This window comes from Pygocentrus nattereri, chromosome 14 (genome assembly GCF_015220715.1).
Source record: "Pygocentrus nattereri isolate fPygNat1 chromosome 14, fPygNat1.pri, whole genome shotgun sequence".
Lineage (NCBI taxonomy): Eukaryota > Metazoa > Chordata > Actinopteri > Characiformes > Serrasalmidae > Pygocentrus > Pygocentrus nattereri.
The window spans coordinates 27060376-27081765 of NC_051224.1; the positions used below are offsets into that span (position 1 = coordinate 27060376).

Genomic DNA, 21390 nt, shown 5'->3' on the forward strand with positions numbered 1-21390 from the left:
TACAGTAACCGTTAGTAAGTTTTTATTAGTTTTATTAATTTTTCTAAACACTGTATTCATTTACATTGAGTGTTGTTTATCTGCAGAATGTTTGCTGGGAAATAAATGTTGTTTGAGCGTTTTTCTGATATTTGTAGAAACACAAACTCTATAAACAACATTGTTTAATTCACAGTTTATATATGATCACATCAAAGAGTTTCACACACTCAGCATCCAGTCAACAGGAAAAAAAATGCAAAAATATAAATCTCATGTCATAAACGGTTTCATTCAGCTTCAGCAAATTTCACCAACACACACCGTTCTACACTGCTTTACAGTAGAAACAGTAATATTACACCGTTCAACACTGCTTTACAGTAGAAACAGTAATATTACAATGTTTAGTGTTGTTTTACTGCAAAAACAGTAACATTACACTGTTCTACACTGCTTTACAGTAGAAACAGTAATATTACAATGTTTAACACTGTTTTACAGTGAAAACAGTAATATTGCAATATTTAACACTTACAGTAAAACAGTAATATTACAGTAACGGTTTAGGGTAAAGTCAGTAATATGACACTGTTTGACACTGTATTGCAGTAATATGTTTTTACAGTACAGCAGCATTTAGTGTTTTACAATAATGTAACACTGTTTCATAGTAATATTAGAGTTTTACATCTAAAACTCCGACCTGTGTTTATTACTGTCGATGTTTCAGATTTTTTTCTGAAATTTGCTGATATGTATTTATAATTTCACTCTTTGTGTCATTTTCATATTTACGTTTTAAAGGATGGTGAAAATAAGACTTTTAGTGATGTCACACTCATAATGTACAGCAATATGTAAAATATAGTTCAGGCTTAATAACCCATAATCCATAGTGTCAGATTCTTTATGCCGGTGGAATATAAAAATATGGAGCTTTTCTAACAGACTGAGCTGTGGAAGTATAGACGGGTCAGTTAACTCCTGACTAAAAGGTCAATATGGCACAGTAATTTGGACTAAAGTCCAGATCTAGTAAAATGGAGGGAAATTTAAACTCTGTGAGTTTCAGAAACGACTTAAAAACTGAAAGCATGCATCGATAAAACCCGTATAATAACACATACAGTACATCATCAGGAGGAAATAAACAGGAAATAAAACCTCTACAACCTCCAAATGTGATAAACAGGAGATCAGACAATAAGAACTGAAACTATTCAGAGGAACGATGCGTGTTTTTGTTCAGATTTCAGAATAAAAGTCCTTCAGTTTATGAAACGCACTCTGGGAAATTTAAACTTATTTCAGTCATTTTTTCTCTTTCTCTCTCTCTCTCTTTTTTTTAGCAGCGTTTATACTTTAACAGGGCTCTTTTTGGGGGTCTGCATCGCCAAAACATTGAAAATGTGTTTGTTTCTGTGGTAACATTGAACTGAACTCAGAGTGGACGTTACTGTGGTCAGGAGCTCAGTCGAAGTGACTATTTCACACCGAAAAGAAGGTGTACGACATGCTGTCTTGAGTTCTTGTTCCTAGGCTCAGAGTTCGGTTCCACTTTTGAAAGTTCACGCTTTTAAAGCGATAGTTCAGCCAAAGAAATATACCCCCAGTTTTCCCCAAATATACTCTGTCAGTCAAAACAGGTGTCTGCAGTTTGCTTCTTTAAGGCTAACAGACGCAGTACAGACTTATTTCAGCTTTCATCTTAAAGGCTTTAGATGTGCTGCTTTTGTTTGTGTACATTTTCAGCAAAAATCATTTAAGCTTCATTGCCTGGGTTTAATTCAATGCACTAATAATAAAATGCAGGCTTCAGAGTCACTGCTACTGTTGTTATCTATGCTAATGCTAGTCTTTCTCCATCTTATTACTTCCTGAATTGCAGTCAAGACTTCCAACAGAATTATGCTAAATGCTAACCATATTGTGATATTAATTAATAATCCTTATCATTTAAAAACATGTGTGCCAGTATTTGTAGTTGATCTGACTTCACATCCAATTCTGTCTAATAAACCTTCATATGTATTCTGTGGTGTGTTAAGCATTTAAAATGTGAGCTCTCTGCTAGAAAAAACAAACAGTGTAGACCAGCATAACTGGGATAAAATGATCATTTCCAAGCTACTCAGCTCCTCTTAAACACTGATCAGCACCATTTCCTGTTCAACAGCTTCTCATTCTAAATAATAATATTAAATTTTAATAAGAAGCTGGTGAACATGACGTGAATTTCACTAACACATATGTGGTGAGTGTGTGATGATTTAGATATGCATTAAGCATCATGCTAATTGGTGGGGTGTAAGCTTCTATTCTTTGTGAGCTGTAATAACCTCAGAGCTAAAGCTAAAGAAGCAAACTTCAGTCACCAAGGTGACTACATTTGGGATGGCGGGGGCGGGGCCGGGTTGGTGGTGGTGGTGGGGGGGGTTGATTTTTTTTTTAGCAAAGTAAATAAACTGCTGTGTCCTTCACCGGTCAAGGCCTATCAACAGCGGACTCTGCTCCTCCTTCTGACTCTCGTTCTTCAGGTCGGCAAACACCTGAGTGAAGTAGTGTGGGTCGGAGTTGAGCTGCAGCATTTTAGCACTCATACGCTCGATGATGTCGAGGCAGCGGTCCCAGAACGCCTCCTTCTCTGCCTCCACCAGGAACGGCTTCAGTGGGTATGAGATCTCATTGCCCATGTAGGAGTAGCTCAGGTAAAGGCAGGTGAGCAGGACGGCCTGCAACTCGCGCTCGCTTGAGACTTCTGCTGAGATCACATCCCGACACAGCATGTAGAGGAAGACAACGTTGGCTGGGGTGATGAAGCCCTGATCCTGCCAGCCCTGCAGTAGGAGTGACCGGTCCACGCTCCGCAGCCACAGCACCGGGTCAGCAGGTGTCAGCCTTTTTAGCCGGAAACAGCGGCGGCACAGGAACTCGCCCAGGCTCCGCAGCAGCTCGCTGGTGGATGCCTGCACAATCACACGCTTTGGTGTGCCTGCGTTAGCGTTAGCCTGCCCTGTGCAGCTGCTAATGGACGTCCTCTTGGCAGCGGTGACCACGCTGGTGGTGGTTTTTGATGCTGGAATGGAGCTTGCTGCCGTTTCCTGGGTGAAACTGGACAGGTTGGCGCAGGACTGGGACTTTTTCAGATTTTCTGTGTTCAAAGTCCCCACGCCGGCCTCATCCTGACTGTCGCCTGATGATAGTTTCTTAGAACCTTTTCTCTTTGCTGAAACAGCCACAATCCGCTTCCACGGCAACACACTGATCAGAGACTGCCGCTTCAGGTTCTTGTCTTTGGCATTTTTGCTGTTCTGGACTGCCGTGTAGTGTCCCACCATTGGCGGGATTTCATCAAACAATCCGGCTTTACGGTAACTTGGGGAGACAGACAGGACAGTACCCATAATGCCTCTGGGGAGGGGGCTTTAGGCCAGGTTAAAATAAGACGCGCACGTCAAATTGATCTGCACCTGAAATAGAAACATCAATGTCATCAAACTCAACAATATCATTAAATTTCAATCAACAACATCAATAAATTTCAATCAACAATGTTGTCAAGTCTTGTTGGAGTCTTGCGTCTCTGAGGTTTGAGTTGAGTCTTTAGTCTCTCAGCTGTGTCTGAGGCCTGAGTTGAGTCTCAAGTCTCAAAGCTGAGAGTCTGAGTCAAGTATTGAGTTTCTGTGGCACGAGTCTGAGTTGTGTTAATGTATTTGTGAATAAATTGTGTCAAATATTTGATGTAAATTGCTTTGATGGTACTGCACAGCTGGATGCAGGACAACATGTTTCAACTGCAGGCAGGATTGGACAAATAACTAATTTTCTGTGGGAGTGAGAAGAAATCTTTATTCTGGGCTGTGAGTCTGAGTCAAGTCTTAAGTCTCTGAGAAGCAAGTCTGAGTCAAGTTATAAGTCTTTGAGTTATGAGTCTGAGTTGATTCTTGATTCTCTAGGGTCTTAGTCTGATTGGAATCTCTAGAGTGTGAGTCTGAGTCGAGTCTTGATTCTCTGGGGTCTGGTTCTGAGTCTGAGTGGAGTCTCTGGGCTGTGAGTCTGGGTCAGTTCTTGATTCCCTAGGGTCTGAGTCTGAGTTGAGTCTCGAGTCTCTGGAGCATGAATCTGAGTCGAGTCTTGATTCTTTGGGGTCTGAGTCTGAGTGGAGTCTCTGGGCTGTGAGTCTGAGTCAGTTATTGGTTCTCTAGGGTCTGAGTCTGTGTGGAGTCTTGAGTCTCTGGAGTGTGAGTCTGAGTCAAGTCTCGAGTCTCTGGGGTCTGAGTCTGAGTTTAGTCTTGATCCTCTGAGGTCTGAGTCTGAGTGTAGTCTCGAGTCTCTAGAGTGTAAGTCTGAGTCAAGTCTCTGGAGTGTGAGTCTAAGTCTGAGTCAAATCTCGAGTAACTGGGGTCTGAGCCTGAGTGGAGTCATTTTTTAAGACTTGATTCTGAGTTGAGTCATGAGTCCACACATAACTCCAGTGTGAGTCTTACTCGGTGCCTGGAGACTTTACTTAACATCATTAAACATCATCATCTGTGGTAATAAACAGTCATTACTGCCCTTCATATTTGTCTGTGGTCAGTGAGGTCAGTCCAGCTGAAACCGTGCGGTTCTGGTTTTTGTTCTGAATACAAACAGCTCTGAGTGAGGAGAGCAGGGCTGGGTCTGTAGGTCAGTAGGGGGTGCTCTCACTGAAATATTACATTAAAATCCCTGACACTGAACATTACAGTCTCTTAAACTGTAATTCATCAAAGAATGTTTTAAATAGAGAAATATGTCAATAAGATGAGCCTATTTTTGCATAATATACATAATTTATATTAAAGATAAGCATATTATTGCAGAATATATGTATTTTACATGAAAAATTTACAGAACATTTATTTAATGTTAAAGATAAGTGTATTGATGCAAGATGTCTGTATATATACTAATCATACCCATACCCATATAAATACATAAACATTTCATAATAAAGTAAATAGTATCTAAATAATGAACTGTACAGAACTGTAATTGTTTAGCATGAGCTGTGATGTTTTAATAAAGGCTTCATTAAAGAACGAAATGGAACGTGTCAAATTGTTGAAGTGACTGAAGTTTATTTTTCTGACTGAGTCACTAACAAAATAAATAAAATATGAAATGATATTTGGTGCCAGTCAATGTTTCTGTTTGTATGTATTTTAACAAAAAATCTCACACCATTTCTGTTTATTGTTTTATTCTATTAAATGGTGCAGCAACAAACATCCCCATGACTGACTGTGACAGGAGTTATGATTGTAAATTCACTGATACTGAAATCTAATATGTAATACTACTAAAAATACTACTAACAATAAAATACATACATACGTATACAGGAATACATAAACATGTGTGTGTGTATATATATATATATATATATATATATATACTACTCAAAAAAATAAAGGGAACACTCAACATTCTCATTGAATACTTTGTTCTGTACATAGTTGAATGTGCTGACAACAAAATGACACAAAAATCATCAATGGAAATCAAATTTCTTAACCAATGGAGGCCTGGATTTGGAGTCACACACAAAATTAAAGTGGAAAAACACACTACAGGCTGATCCAACTTTGATGTGATGTCCTTAAAACAAGTCAAAATGAGGCTCAGTATTGTGTGTGGCCTCCACGTGCCTGTATGACCGCCTGGGCACGCTCCTGATGAGGTGGCGGATGGTCTCCTGAGGGATCTCCTCCCAGACCTGGACTAAAGCATCCGCCAACTCCTGGACAGTCTGTGGTGCAACGTGGCGTTGGTGGATGGAGCGAGACATGATGTCCCAGATGTGCTCAATCGGATTCAGGTCTGGGGAACGGGCAGCCAGTCCATAGCTTCAATGCCTTCATCTTGCAGGAACTGCTGACACACTCCAGCCACATGAGGTCTAGCATTGTCCTGCATTAGGAGGAACCCAGGGCCAACCACACCAGCATATGGTCTCACAAGGGGTCTGAGGATCTCATCTTGGTACCTAATGGCAGTCAGGCTACCTCTGGCGAGCACATGGAGGGCTGTGCGGCCCTCCAAAGAAATGCCACCCCACACCATTAATCACCCACTGCCAAACCGGTCATGCTGAAGGATGTTGCAGGCAGCAGATCGCTCTCCACGGCGTCTCCAGACTCTGTCACATCTGTCACATGTGTTCAGTGTGAACCTGCTTTCATCTGTGAAGAGCACAGGGCGCCAGTGGCGAATTTGCCAATCCTGGTATTCTCTGGCAAATGCCAAGCGTCCTGCACGGTGTTGGGCTGTGAGCACAACCCCCATCTGTGGACGTTGGGCACTCCTTTATTGAGTGTGTCTTGCTAATTGCCAATAATTTCCACCTGTTGTCTATTCCATTTGCACAACAGCTGTGAAATTGATTGTCAGTGTTGCTTCCTAAGTGGACAGTTGATTTCACAGAAGTTTAACTTACTTGGAGTTATATTGTGTTGTTTAAGTGTTCCCTTTATTTTTTTGAGCAGTGTATATATATGTATGTGTGTGTGTGTGTGTGTGTGTGTGTGTGTGTGTGTGTGTGTGTGTATTTATCACAGACATATGTACATATACATTTTGTGAACATATGTATGTGATGTATATATATGCATGTATATGTAACAAACATGTATACACACACACATTTATATATATATATATATATATATATATATATATATATATATATATATATACACTCAATACAATTATACATATAGAACATATAACAGTTTGGGTTCTTGGCTTCATGAATTTAATGAGTAATATTCTAATGAGTGAGTTGTAGTTAGTAGTAGTAGTAATAATAATAATAATAATAATAATGCAGAGGCGCGTGCGAGCTCAGCTGGACTGGAAAAGCAGAGCGTGCGCAGCATCCATCTTAGATGATCAGGAAAAGCAGAATTAGCAGATTTTTTATTGTGTTTGTGGTCGTTATTGCGGTTTATATCCGGGCACTGAAGAGGGTTAAAGCGTCACTGAGCGACACTGTCGGAGTTTAAATTACATTAACGTGTTTAAAGATTGTGATGATTTTTCATGTTCAGCTATTTCAGAAAAACAACATGGAGCCCGGACAGCGCGCGCGCGCATGCACACACACACACACACACACACACACACACACATACACACACACGCTCATAAACATGCTTTAAATATATATGATCAGGTCTGATTGATTAGCTGCAGATGTTCAGTAGAAGATAAACAGCTGATTTACTCACCGGTCAGATCGATTAGTGTTGAGAGAGGCTGTGATCGATCATCATGGTCTGTGTGTGTGTGTGTGTGTGTGTGTGTGTCTGCGTTGGTCGCTGTTCGCGGTGCTGAAGCTCTGATTCAGTTTTTGTCACTGAAGATAAAAAAGCTCGCGCTCCGCTTCCCGCACGCGGATTATCACGGCTTTCGTTCGGCAGCGCGTGCTCCTCTTTTCATCCGTCTCACATCCTTTCACACTCGTTCCGTCATTTCATTCATTCGAGCTCTTTCCGTGTCCGTCCGTCTCTCCGTTCCGCGTGTCTGTTTTGTTCAGGAGCTGCGCGCGCGTCCGGCGGAGAGATCAAAGAGCGCTTGATTAAAAAGAAACTACACAAGCCGTAAACCAAACCACAACAACAAAAAAACAAAAAAAAAACAACAACGATTCAGCCCAGAGTGATGGAGCCCTCACACACTCACATACTCTCACACACACACTGCTGAGATAGGGGCACACACTGCAGCCGAACGGGGGTGGGGGTGGGGGGGGGGGGGGGGTTGGGGGGTCATAGCTCACTGCAGCACAGACACAAACACGATCATCATGAAATCATCACCATCACCAACACTCTAACATCACCATCTGCCTCATCACCAACACTGTAACATCTGCATCAGCATCATCACCAACACTGTAACATCAGCATCAGCATCATCACCAACATTGTAACATCAGCATCACTACCATCACCAACACTGTAACATCAGCATCATCACCAACACTGTAACATCAGCATAATCACCAACATTGTAACATCAGCATCACTACCATCAAAAACACTGTAACATCAGCATCACCACCATCACCAACATTGCATCAGCATCAGAATCATCACCATCACTTTAACAGCAGCATGAGCATCAACACTGTAATATCAGCATCATCACAGTCACTAACACTGAAACATTATCATCAGCATCATCACCAACACCACAACATCACTACCATCACCAACTCTGTAACATCAGCATCACCACCATTACCAACACTGTATCATCATCATCATCATCATCATCATCACCAATACCTTAGCATCAGCATCATCACCATTACAAACACTAACATCATCACCAACACTGTAACATCAGCATCATCACCATCACCAACACTGTAATATCAGCATAATCACCAACACTGTAACATCAGTATCATCGTCAACACTGTAACATCAGTATCACCACCATCACCAACACTGTAACATCAGCATCACCACCATCACCAACATTGTAATATCAGCTTCAGCACCATCACAGCCACTAACACTGTAACATCAGAATTGGTATCATCACCAACACTGTAACATCAGCATCACCACCAACACTGTAACATCAGCATAACAACTATCAACAACATTGTATTAACATCAGCATCATCACCAACACTGTATCAGTGTCAGCATCATCACCATCACCCACGCTGTAGGATCAGCATCATCACCAACTCTGTAACATCAGTATAATCACCAACACTGTAACATCAGCATCACCACCTTCACCAACACTGTATCAGCGTCAGCATCATTAACACTGTGACATCAGCAACATCACCAACACTTTAACATGAACATCACCATCATCATCAACACTGTGACATCAGCAACATCACCAACACTATAACATCAGCATCAATATCATCACCAACATTGCAACCTCAGCATCACCAACATCATTAACACTGTGACATCAGCAACATCACCAACACTTTAACATGAACATCACCACCATCATCAACGCTGTGACATCAGCAACATCACCAACACTATAACACCAACATCATTAACACTGTAACATCAGCATCATTACCAACAGTGTAACATCAGCATCATCAACATTACCAACACTGTAACTTCAGCATCATCACCAACACTATAACATCAGTATCAGCATCATCACCAACACTGCAACATCAGAATTAGCATAATCACCAACACTGTAACAGCATCAGCATAATCACCATCACCAACACTGTAACATCTGCTTCACCATTACCACCATCACCAACACTGTAACATCAGTATCATCACTGTGACACCAGCATCATCACCAACTCTGTAGCATCAGCATCATCACCATCACCAACATTGTAATATCAGCATTATCATCATCACAAACAATATATCAACATCAGCATCATAACCGTCATCATTATAACATCAGTATCATCGCCAACACTGTAACATCAGCAGCAGCAGCATCACCTGTCACTAACACTCTAATATTAGCATCAGCATCATCACCAACAGTGCAAGATCAGCATCATTATCACCACCACCAACACTATAACATCAACACCAGCATAATCACTGTGACACCAGCATCATCACTATCATCGACACTATAACATCATCAGAACCAACACTGTAACATAAGCATCAGCATCATCACCAACACTGTAACATAAACACCAGCATCATCACTGTGACACCAGCATCATCACCATCACCGACACTATAACATCAGCATCAGAATCATCAACATTGTAACATCAGTATCATCATCTTCACCATGACCAACACTGTAACATCATCATTATCACCATCACCAACATTGTAAAGTCACCATTAGCATCAGCATCATCACCATCTCCAACACTAACATCAGCATCATCACCACCATAATCACCATTACCATCATTGTCATCAGCAATGCTTTTTCACCATCACATTCATTACCATCATAGTCATTACCATCATTATCATCATCATAACTATCATCATCATCATCATCATCAACATCATCATCACCATCATCATAACTACCATCATCCCCTCATTCCACAATCATCAGTTCACTTCATCAGCAATTTTTCACCTCTAAGTTCAGATGATCTAAAGAGCTTCAGCTACTCCTCTCATTATCACTGATTTGGATTACTTACACTGCAAAATCAGATTACAAAATTAATCTTTTTTTATCCATACAATTATATGTATCTTGCAGTTATTATTAGAATTTCTTGTACTTTTTTGTTGCATTTTTGCATAATAAATAATGTTCCATACTTTGTCACATAAGTAGAGAAAAAAACTGTTACGTTTCTGAACTGAGTTGTACTGAATTGAACTTACATTAGACTTCATTAACTACAACTCCCAGTATGTCACTGCAGTCCCTAGTTCCGGCTTAAGGGTGAGCAGCGTTTGTTTATTTCACACTTGTTTTCTGGCAAGCCACGCCCCACCGCCACTGTGATTGGCTAGTTAGTTCATACATCACAAGCATATTCAAGTGTGACGTGAGAAAAAAGTAGCCAATTGCGGCCGGCTTTCAGGATAATTCCGCTTTCAACTCCCAGCCAATCCCAGAGCAAGAGGGGCGGGGCCTGTGTGAAAGCGGTGTGTTTTCCTCTGTAGGCAGGTGCCGTTTGGTCCGAAAGCAGGTGCGCTTTTGCCTGAAAGCGGGTGTGCTGAGCGCTACGTTGGCGCTGCAGGCGGAGTGTTGTATGAGATGGCGGCCGCGGCGGTGGAGTTCCAGAGAGCTCAGTCTCTCCTCAGCACGGACAGAAATGCCAGCATCGACATTTTACACGCTATCGGTGCGTCCGAGTAACTTATAAACCATTTAATCCACTTTATAAACACGGTGTGTTCTCACAACCACCGTTTGCGTCTTCATAAAGGAAGCTAAAAAGCTAGGTTAGCATGCTGAGGCTAACCCGGCCATTGCTGCTGACTCACCGGCTACATCAGCTAACTGCTAACGCGCTAACAACAAAGCTTTATTTTCGACCTCAGCAGCGTTATAAGTTCTGCATAATTGTAGTTTTTGGTTAGCAAATGATTTGCTCTAGTATATGTACCTATATACGACGAGGTTTAAGTTAAAACTGCTGCTTAACTAGCTTCTGTTTGGAATTATCCGTTCCACCTTAAATAGACGAGCAGTTACATTCTGGCGGCTCGGGCTCCATTTAAGGTGGAACGGGTCATTCCAATAAGGAGCTAGCGAATGAAGTTAAACCAGACTTTAAGTTTATACGATGAATGTGTTGTGTAGGAATGTAAATAAAGTCAGATTTTAGTAGTATGTATACTGGATTTCACTCTGTTGTGATGAATGGCGGTTTGTTATGAAGGCAGTGAATGTCAGAACTGCATTGTATCTGTATTTCTGTTAGATTTTTGTGGGTTTTGCTGTTTATTGTCAGTGGTCAGGTGGGTTCCTGGATTTCCTTTGGATTAAACTTATATAAAATCTGAACCTGATTTTTGGTACCAGTTTAATAAATGAGTAAGTTTTTATTCTCATATGATAAAGTATCTGTGTTGAGAATAATAGAGTACAGATTAGTAACGTTTTCTTGATGATCAGCTGAGTAGCTGGATAGAGTAGCTGAGCTCCTCTCTCTCTCTTTTCTACAGTGAAGCGTGATGTCCAGGACAGTGATGAGGAGGCTGTGCGGGTTAAGGAGCAGAGCATCCTGGAGCTTGGAGGACTGCTGGCCAAAACCGGACAGGCTGCTGGTAATAGCTTTACATAAAACTAACTGTCACTACAGACTGGACAGGCCTGAGTTACTGATGGTCGCTGCAGACTGGACAGGCCTCAGTTACTGCTGACGGTCGCTGCAGACTGGACAGGCCTCAGTTACTGACAGTTGCTGCAGACTGGACAGGCCTCAATAATGGACAGTCATTACAGGTCGGACAGGCCTTAATTACTGACCGTCTCTACAGACTGAACAGGCCTCCAAGTAATTGTCACTGCAGACCGCACAGGCTTCAGTTACTGACCAGTTGCTACAGACTGGACAGACCTTAGTTACTGATGGCTGCTACAGAGTGGACAGGCCTCAGTTATGGACTGTCTCTACAGACTTGGCTGCTCTGAGGTTCTAAGGCTGGAACCAAAAAGTTCAGTTGGAAAAATGCAAAGTCAGTTTCTCTGAAGCCGTCCAGAAATTTCTTGTTGGGTTTTTTAATACCATCTTAAATGATGCAGCAGTTACCGTTTGAATGCAGCAGCTGCACCAGTTAAGGTGAAACGGAAAATTAAAATGGACTATTTCAGTGCGTGTAGAAGGTTTGTGCAGATGTAACTGTGTGTGTGTGTGTGTGTGTGTGTGTGTGTGTGTGTGTGTAGAGTTAGGGGGGCTGCTGAAATATGTGCGTCCATTCCTGAACTCCATTAGTAAGGCGAAGGCGGCACGGCTGGTGCGCTCCCTGCTGGACCTGTTCCTGGACATGGAGGCGGCGACGGGTCAGGAGGTGGAGCTCTGCCTCGAGTGCATTGAGTGGGCAAAATCCGAGAAGAGGACGTTCCTCCGACAGGCCCTGGAGGTACACACGCGAATTGCAGAACTCTGACCCCTCAGTCCTGGATACATCAGAGCTGTTGAGGGATGCAAATACCTGTCAGTGTTACATAAGACAGTCTGTCTTATGGATTCAGAATTGACTCTAAAGAAAGATCTGATTATAAATCTGTGCAGGTGTTACAACTGTGTGAGTGGACAATACGAGCATCATTGGAATGTATTAATAGCTTGCGTGAACAACTGGCGTTTCTGACATTATGAGCGGTGTGTGTCATCATAGGATAATCAATAACGGGTACACCGATACTAATGCTGGTGTGAGTGTTGGACTGATATCGCACTCATTTACTCATAAGCACAGATACTCCAATACCAGTAGATACCGTGTGCCGTAAGCCTAGCGTAGCTGCTGCGATAATGAACAAATTCAGTGAAGGCGGATCTGCTCACTAGAGGGCTGAACATGGCAGGTTGACCCGCAGGTCCTACATGATCTGAATAATTTGAGGGTGGGATCATTTTGAGACATCCACACAGGTCTTTGCAGGTAAACAGCCAGCAGACTGCGGCTCATGCGGCAGGTGGGGGGGCTGTTATGGCTGGCTGAGCTGGCGGGCTTGTACAGTTAGTGGCTGCTTGTAGACTCGATCAGGCGACAAAAGAGCTGCAGAGAAAAACACATTAGTAATCACGAGCAGAACATATTAAAGATCTCTGCACAAAATCAAACTGATTTTTTTTTTTTCTGTGGTGATGCAGACAGTGATGTCTCGGCATGCAATGGTCATTGTGTGGTGTCGTGTTTGAGATCATGTGGCTTTCATTAGCCTAAAATACGCGAAATATTTAAGGAATAGAAGACGAGTAGTGTGTAACCGTGATATAATAACATAACTGCTGTGATTTGGTCGCTGTAGATCATCACAGCCGTGATGTTATTGGCGATAACACACTCCTCGAGTGTTCTATTGCTTTAATACAACAGTTAAATAAATAAAGTAATAAACTGGGCTGTGAACACGGCGTTGAATATGTTTTAATGTTTGCAGTTCCTTCCTCCAAATTATAGTTCCTAAACAAGCAGCTTGTTGCTACGTCAGAGTAAGGATTTCCGTCCACTCCCTGCACAACATGCTGCAAGCCTCACCATTTGAATACAAACTGAGCCATAAAATTGCTGCAATATCAAGTTTAGCTCAGTTTTGTTATTTTTTTTGCCAGATCAGTATTAATGTTGTTTTGTTCCAGCCAGTCTGTAAAGCATCTTACAGCCTGTTTAGTTTGGCGAATGGTATTGGGTTAATTTCTGGCTGATTCCAGGTTGCTTAGCTGTTTTTCTGTGACAGCTGCCGACTGAAAAGCTTCTCAGTGGCGTTGACAGTTTGGAAATTTAATGTAGTCTCATCTTCAGAGTCTGACCAAATCAAATGGTCAAATGTGAACTTAAAAGTGTCCATTTTCTGTTTGTGGCAAAGTAAGAAGTAAAAACATTCAAATGGCTTGAGCGTCTCCTACAGTTGTCAAAGTCATTACTTAGCAATGGCGTCTCAGTGGAGTGATGGTGTTTATGAAAAAAATATGATGTTATGGCGAAAGAACAGCACAGTTAGAATGCTTGAGCGGCAGGAGCTAACTTGTCGAATTCCTTTTATTTTGCAATACTGAAGCGTTTATTTGTGCTGCTGGGTGTGTGGAGGTGTGATGGGACTAGAGGCTCCACTGGGTCCTGAGGTTTGCACAGACATGTGGAGTGAATTACAGCAAACACTAGTGGGATTGACAAGGACTGCAAAAGCAGCCTAAACCGGGCAGGTGCAGGCATTAATAATCAGGCCTGCACAGAACTCTGCTGCCCTCACAGGGAAGAGTTACTGACTCCATCACAGTTGGACACAAAGCCATCGATCACTGTAAACATCCCGACTCGGCGGATTCCCACCAGGATACACTGAGAGATTATAGACTGTTTATAAACACACAATCACAACCGCTTCCCCAAAATGGGTGGAGACACACAGGCTAACAAAACAGAGGAGAAAAGTTGACATGTCCTACCAGAGTCTGTATATTAGACTTTACTCTGTTTGAATAGAATATTGAGGTATAAAGGTTAATATGGTAATTTTTCTGTAGGTCAGGCTGTAGAGAGACTGAACTGTCCTGCCATGAACATCAGCGCCTGCTTTAGCTTCATTGCTCAGTGTCTCAGCGTGTTGCTCAGTACTCGGTTATTCTGAGTGAATCAGCTTTGATAATGGTCTGTAGACAGAGCATCTAGGCTGCGTTTCCTGTAGCAGGTCAGTCAGATGGAGCGTTTTGTACAGTGTGAGTTTATATAAATCGTAGCTTTGTCTGAACATGATGGTCTATTCAAACGTACAGTGAGAGTCACCGAAGAACAAGATCTCAGGTCAACCAGCCAATCAAAAGACTTCAACAAGATGGAAAACTGGAAGCGTGAGCTCCTCAGATGTAATTTCTGCTGTTGCTGGAGAGACAGCTGTACAGAGCTTTTCTGACTGGGAACTAAACCTCCACTGCAGTGCTGCTCAATCAGAGATCACTAATGAAGCAGAGCTAATGCACTTTATTAGAATCAGTTTAATGATGTAACTTCAGTTCATTATGTTAGCCGATCTGGCGAGTATTAAAAAAATGTAATGAAAACCGGTTTGGATACATCGCCAGTGAACAGCACTGAAACAAGTTAGTGATGGTATTGTAACCCAGACAAATACATATTTAAAGTTCAGATTGTCACAAACTACACTTTTGAATAAGAAAGTGCACAAGTAGGGAAATAAGTCGCACACCAGTCATCCTCTGTCGTTACTCTGATTAAGCAGATGAGTAATAAGCTCATATTGATCTGAGCTGCACTATGAGCTCTCAGGGAAACACGGCATGTCCAGCAGTGAAGCATTCCACTCGTTTCTGATTCAGTGATAAACTCAGCAGCTCTCAGGACTCTGGCTCTCCAAACTCGGACTCGGCAAATGTTACTGATCTAAAGGCGATACAGCAGAAATCAGCAGCAGATTTAAACCAGCTCTCTTTACTTTGGTAAAGTACTGGATTCGGTACTGGACTCGTCAGGCTTATTAGGATAATTTGCACCACTTTACAAGAGATTTTTATGAATGTTCTTGTCAGTCTTTAGTATTCTGTATATAATAGTTTTTATAGTATGTCTTATAGAACCTGACCTGGACATTTAAAGATATGTACACATCCCATCTGCTCATCTCCTGAGGTCCTTTCACAGTGTTTTTATTGTTATAATTATTATTTATTTTATGTAATTCGTCTCTTAGTTAAATGCTTTTTTTATGTTAGGTCAGTGTGTTAACTTCATACATGTGACTCACCAAAACTGATTCCTTCTATATGTAACACACTTGGCAAAATAGTGATTCTGATATAATAATAATAATAATTATTATTATTATTATTATTATTATTATTATTATTACTTAATAATAATAGTAATGTTTTACAACATATCACTTATCACTTATGGTAAACTATAAGTGTGTGTGTGTGTGTGTGTGTGTGTGTGTGTGTATTTCAGGCTCGTCTGGTTTCACTGTATTTTGACACTAAGCGCTATCAGGAGGCCCTTCAGCTCGGTGAGAGCAGCACCACAAACCACAATAAAAATAAAAACATTATATACAGAAATTATAAAAATAACAAACATCAACATAAAAGCTGAAGCGCTCTTTCTTTCTTTTTCTCTCTCTCTCTCTCTCTCTCTAGGGTCTCAGCTGCTTCAGGAGCTAAAGAAGTTGGATGATAAAGCTCTGCTGGTGGAGGTTCAGCTGTTGGAAAGTAAGACGTATCACGCTCTCAGTAATCTGCCTAAAGCTCGCGCCGCGCTCACCTCCGCCCGGACCACTGCCAACGCCATCTACTGCCCCCCCAAATTACAGGCAGCGCTGGACATGCAGTCTGGTTAGTCAGTTGCGCTATGCTGAGGTCAGTCAGTGACGTAGCGGTGGTGATGGTCATTCTGTAACACTGTCCTGTCTGTAACTGCTCTCAGGGATCATACACGCTGCAGAGGAGAAGGACTGGAAGACGGCGTATTCGTACTTTTACGAAGCATTTGAAGGAAACGACTCCATCGACAGCCCACGCGCAATCACGGCCCTGAAGTACATGCTGCTGTGTAAAATTATGCTGAACGCGTAAGTTTAACCTATGCTCAGCATTTGACTGACAGGCCTGATGTTTCAATCTCTGAAGATTGGAACACAGGATTCAGAGTACATGATATTTCTGTTAGATTAGATGATCATAGAACCCATGTCATCTAATCTCAGCATTAAAGAATTGTAGTTTTACACAGTCATCACTTTTACACAGTCACTGTTGCTGTCTGTAAAATTAGTGACCGATTTCCCTGATTGCTAAACGAAGTCTTCCACAACAGCTCAGAACTGGCAGAAACAGAACAGCAGTGATGAACTGAAGTAATGAAAGATGTAATGTGTTGAACTCTTGTCGGCTCTGTAGGCCAGAGGATGTACAGGCTCTGATCAGCGGGAAACTCGCCCTCAGATACGCAGGCAGACAGGTGAGTTAACTCGAACTAAACTGAGTCGTTCCAGGTGAACCTGGGTCAGTTAGTCCGGGTCCGTCCAGCCACAGTCTGTTTACTTTGCTGCTGCTGTGCTCAGTGAAGTGTCTGCAATCAGTGAAGTTCTCTGTTCTTGTTTGATTCTGTTTCAGACAGATGCGCTGAAATGTGTAGCCCAGGCCAGTAAGAACCGGTCACTCGCAGACTTTGAGAAGGTGAGCAGTCACACAGATTCTGTCATCATCAGATTGCCTTTTCATTGTGAGATTTGAGTTTAATTACTATTAATGCCTTTAATCACAGAGAGGTGAGAGGGATTCTGAGTGTTCATTTGGTTTTAAGCTCTTGTTCTTCCCAGTTTTTGTTCAGTAAATGAACTCCAGTGAAACTGTCCATGTTTTTCAGGCCCTGACGGATTACAGGGCAGAGCTGAGGGACGACCCCATCATCAGCACGCATTTGACCAAACTGTATGACAACCTGCTGGAGCAGAACCTCATCCGGGTCATTGAGCCCTTCTCCAGAGTGCAGGTCAGCTTTCCAACGTCAAACTGGATGTTCCAGCTGCTTCTTCCCCAAACTGGGCATGCTTGACTGCTGCTTCCCCGAACAGACGATACCGACTGCTCGTTCCCTGAACACATGATCCCGACTGTTCATTCTTGACTGGACATTTCTGAGTGTTTGTTTATTCTTGACTGTTCTGTTTCTGACTGTTCATTTTTGGTCTGTTGTGTTAAATACTGTCCAATACTGTAAATACTGTGAAATTCCTCACGTTTTTTCCCCGCCCCCACAGATCGAACACATTTCCGGCCTCATAAAACTCTCAAAGGTGAGCAGCAGGAATCTAATGAAGGCTAATCAGGATGTTTTCATAACAAAGAAGTTCTAGTAAAAAGTCATTTCTTCCTGGATTCAGTTCAGCTTGATCGTTGAGTCACTCTAGCTGTGATTGGTGGAGTCTTGATTGTTTGTGCTGTCGTTTAATATTGGTGTCTCCTCTTTTTCAGGGAGATGTTGAGAGGAAACTGTCACAGATGATTCTAGATAAAAAATTCCATGGTAAATTTATTTTGATGTGTCTGATTCTGAGTCTTTATAGAACATGTAAGGATTAATCACTTCAAAAACTCATATAAAGTTCATATTCACACATTTAGATTTAAATGACACGAATGAGTTTATAAATAGTCAGTGTGATGTTTATTTAACAAAGCACCTTTTAAAATGAGATTTAAATGAGTTTTGAGGTCAGTATCTGCCTGTAGTTTGTCCAGATTAGTGTGAGTTATTGTCACTGGTTTAAGTTTAATTTTCATATTGGACTGAAATGAGAACCTGATTAAGTTAATTGTCAGTTTCTTAGTAATGAGCCCGAATAGCGTCTCAGTTTGAGTGTTAACTGGAGTTTTACAGTCAGATATTGGACATTTAAAAATGAACTATATACAGACTTCACATCCAGACTAAAGTGATTTAAAAACAGAACAAAACAAAAACAGGTGGTGGTGTTGTGACCGGTGCTGTTAATCACTGAAATGGCTGTTTGCAGTAGCAGTAGTTGTACATTTGCATTAAATAACACAAGAAAAACTAACGGCACTGATCAGAATCAGGCGAATAATCTTCATTATATGATTCATTCTCATCCTTCAGGGATTCTTGACCAGGGGGAAGGAGTTCTTATCGTATTCGATGAGCCACCTGTAGATAAAACTTATGAAGCGGCTCTGGAGACCATTCAGAACATGAGCAGAGTCGTGGACTCGCTCTACAACAAAGCCAAAAAACTCACATAAGAGGTATGAGCAGCTCCGTTTGCTGAGACTGTCAGTAGTGTGAGAGTGGAAAACAAACCTGACTGTTTATTATTCATTAAATCTGCACTGTAAACAAAACTGATCTCCTCAGTAAATCACCGCCATCATCTCTGCTTCACTCAGCAGTTCTCAAACTGGACCTCAGGGCCTTGAGACGGCCCACGCTGCACCCTCTTGGGGGGTGTGAGGACCATTTTGAGCATCATTGTCTGAAGCAGAGGGGGTTGTTTAGTCACCCACACTGCCTCTAGTGGTTGAGAGAAATGACACACTGAAGAGCCTGTGTGTTGGTCACAGACTGACCTGATTTCTTCTCTGACGTGCTTCTCAGGTTGAAGGTTGGTTCCAGCTGCTGGTGGCAGGGCCAGCGTGGGGTCCCTCGGGGGGGGGGGGGGACGAGGCTGAGACGGACTAAGCGGACCCAAACCCCGCGGAGACCTGCTGGAGCGGCTGCTTTTCACCCGGACATTTTGAACGTTCCCTCTGGCGGACAAATTTCAGCTCCTACAGGATCAATTCTCCTCTTTTCCCCTTTTATTTTTCTGCTCACAATTGTTTGTATCTTGACTGCCCCCAATGGGCCATCAGGGAATATTGCAACAATAAAACATTCACATGCATTATGATTCTAAATGAAATGTATATATTCATAGATCTCTCGCTGACACATGGACGATCAACACTATTGCCAACCTTAGGGCCGATCTTTTTGGCCGTGGACCACAGTCCCCTGCCACCCCACCCCCCGACTCCCTACCACAATTGCCCAACCACATGTTTGCAGGACCCATTTGAGCCCATCGGCCCCTTTCTGAAAGGCGGCATTCTGGACGTTCTGTTTTGGCGGGGCAGAAGAGTGTAGGGAAACACCTGAACTGCCCCAAGAGTCTGATTTCCTACCCCCCCCCCAACCCCCAACACCCCAACTTGTAAATAACGTTGCCAAGCGCCTGCCATGCTGTCATGCCTTTTTTATAACGCTAAGAACAAAATAAAGTCACGAAGAGAACACTGCACGGAGTGTGTGCCTGTTGATAAACATGATTATTTAAGGCTTATATACTAGTTTAGACTTGTTAATTGAATCTTTTTGGTCTCGATGGTAAAAACAGGCGTGAGTGTGTTGCACTGTAAGTGTTCATTGTGTGTATTTAGTGTTCTCTGCAGCTGTGTTTATTAAGCCGGCAGTAAACTTCAAACAATGTTTTGGCCAAAACGGCGTGATGGTTTGAGTGTACAGTGTTGTTTGTACTGCTCACTAATCACAACTCCTAAAGCTGATGCTTTAAACAATCAGAGAAGTAAATAACATCAGACTTTTGTTGAATGTGCCGTCATAAATACTTGTTCATCTCGGCTCTGCTAGAGGCTTTGTTCAGGTTCAGTTTCACCATGAGGACCCATCACAGCGAGGGGGGACCCAGTCTGGTTAGGAGCCATCACAGTGAGGGTGGTGGTCCCAGGCTGTGGTTGAGATGCATCACAGTCAGGCTTCTATTCTTCAGAACATCATTTTAATTTTAAGTATCTGCTGGCTTAATGTGTTGGTCGTTGTTGTCGTTTGGCCTGTCCCCTTACCATCATTGTCCTAACCACAGCCTGAGTCCTCCTCCTCACTATGATTGGTCTTAACTACAGAGCAAGTCCTCCCCCTCACTATGATAGTGTCACATGGTTGGTCATCGCTGTGTGGAGCCTGTAGAAGAGCTGATGTCGCATAGTCAAAGAGGATGTTCCACAGCGTTTGTTTTGTGTTGAGCTGTTTGAAGTTTGGCTGTAATTCTGCTGGCAACTGTCGGCTCAATTCACCTGCTCTGACCAGCACACCTGACCACCTGAAATTTCTTCTTAAGCTCACTTGCACAGTTTTGATAAAGACTGACTCACCAAAGTGTTCTTATGTGGGGTTTGTTCTTGGGTAAGAACAGAATCTTCAAACACTCAAGAATACAAAGGTGAGAACAACTTCTGTGCTTTAACAACATGTCATGAATTTGATGTAGACTTTTTCTCAGGATCTTTCTCAGCAACACACTTAAGAACAAACTTAGGAAGATACTGGAGAATGATGCCAAGAGATTCTGTGCTTTCCAAAGTCAACTGAACCCTGTGACTGTGAGTGTGTATTTTATAAAATCTGTGCAATTCACAGAAAGTGACATGTGATGGACTAAAATAAACTGACTTTTGATTAGATCAGTCATTAAACTGTACAGGTTGTGGACCCCCAGTGAAGAGAACAGACCACTGTAGTACTGTATAGGATACAGGACCGCTGTTGTAGATCAGGTATTCCCAGTTTCGGTTCTCGAGGTTCAGACTCTACGCTCATTAGATGCTGGGCTTCTTCTTCTTCTTCCTCTACTTTCACACCAACCATCTCCATGTCCACCTTCACTACATCCATAAACCTCTGAGGTCTACCTCTTCTTCTACCCAGCAGCTCCATCTCCAACATT

General features: G+C 42.2%; 2 protein-coding genes across 2 annotated transcripts; one reads left to right on the forward strand and one right to left on the reverse strand.

Annotated features, from left to right (window-relative positions):
• Positions 1 to 1237: 1237 nt before the first annotated feature.
• cdk5r1a (cyclin-dependent kinase 5, regulatory subunit 1a (p35)) lies at positions 1238 to 7725 on the reverse strand. Its single transcript, XM_017722614.2, has 2 exons — positions 7236 to 7725; positions 1238 to 3452 (listed from the first exon to the last, which is right to left on the reverse strand). Exon 2 carries the CDS (start codon positions 3384 to 3386, stop codon positions 2460 to 2462), a length of 927 nt encoding a protein of 308 aa, XP_017578103.1. The 5' UTR covers positions 3387 to 3452; positions 7236 to 7725; the 3' UTR covers positions 1238 to 2459.
• A 2938-nt stretch (positions 7726 to 10663) lies between these two features.
• On the forward strand, positions 10664 to 19945 carry psmd11a (proteasome 26S subunit, non-ATPase 11a). Its single transcript, XM_017722613.2, has 13 exons — positions 10664 to 10804; positions 11631 to 11732; positions 12352 to 12548; positions 16098 to 16155; positions 16286 to 16480; positions 16572 to 16716; positions 17045 to 17105; positions 17261 to 17323; positions 17514 to 17639; positions 17908 to 17943; positions 18122 to 18173; positions 18768 to 18913; positions 19263 to 19945. The coding sequence occupies exons 1-12, from the start codon at positions 10717 to 10719 to the stop codon at positions 18908 to 18910; spliced, it is 1266 nt and encodes a 421-aa protein (XP_017578102.1). The 5' UTR covers positions 10664 to 10716; the 3' UTR covers positions 18911 to 18913; positions 19263 to 19945.
• Positions 19946 to 21390: the final 1445 nt, after the last annotated feature.

Excerpts from the sequence above, each read along its gene's own strand:
- cdk5r1a (XM_017722614.2), bottom strand. The coding sequence starts at position 3,386 with ATGGGTACTGTCCTGTCTGTCTCCCCAAGTTACCGTAAAGCCGGATTG.
- psmd11a (XM_017722613.2), top strand. The coding sequence starts at position 10,717 with ATGGCGGCCGCGGCGGTGGAGTTCCAGAGAGCTCAGTCTCTCCTCAGC. Across the intron at positions 17,106-17,260 it reads TCAGATACGCAGGCAGACAG|ACAGATGCGCTGAAATGTGT; the intron begins GTGAGTTAACTC and ends ATTCTGTTTCAG. Across the intron at positions 17,944-18,121 it reads GCCTCATAAAACTCTCAAAG|GGAGATGTTGAGAGGAAACT; the intron begins GTGAGCAGCAGG and ends CCTCTTTTTCAG.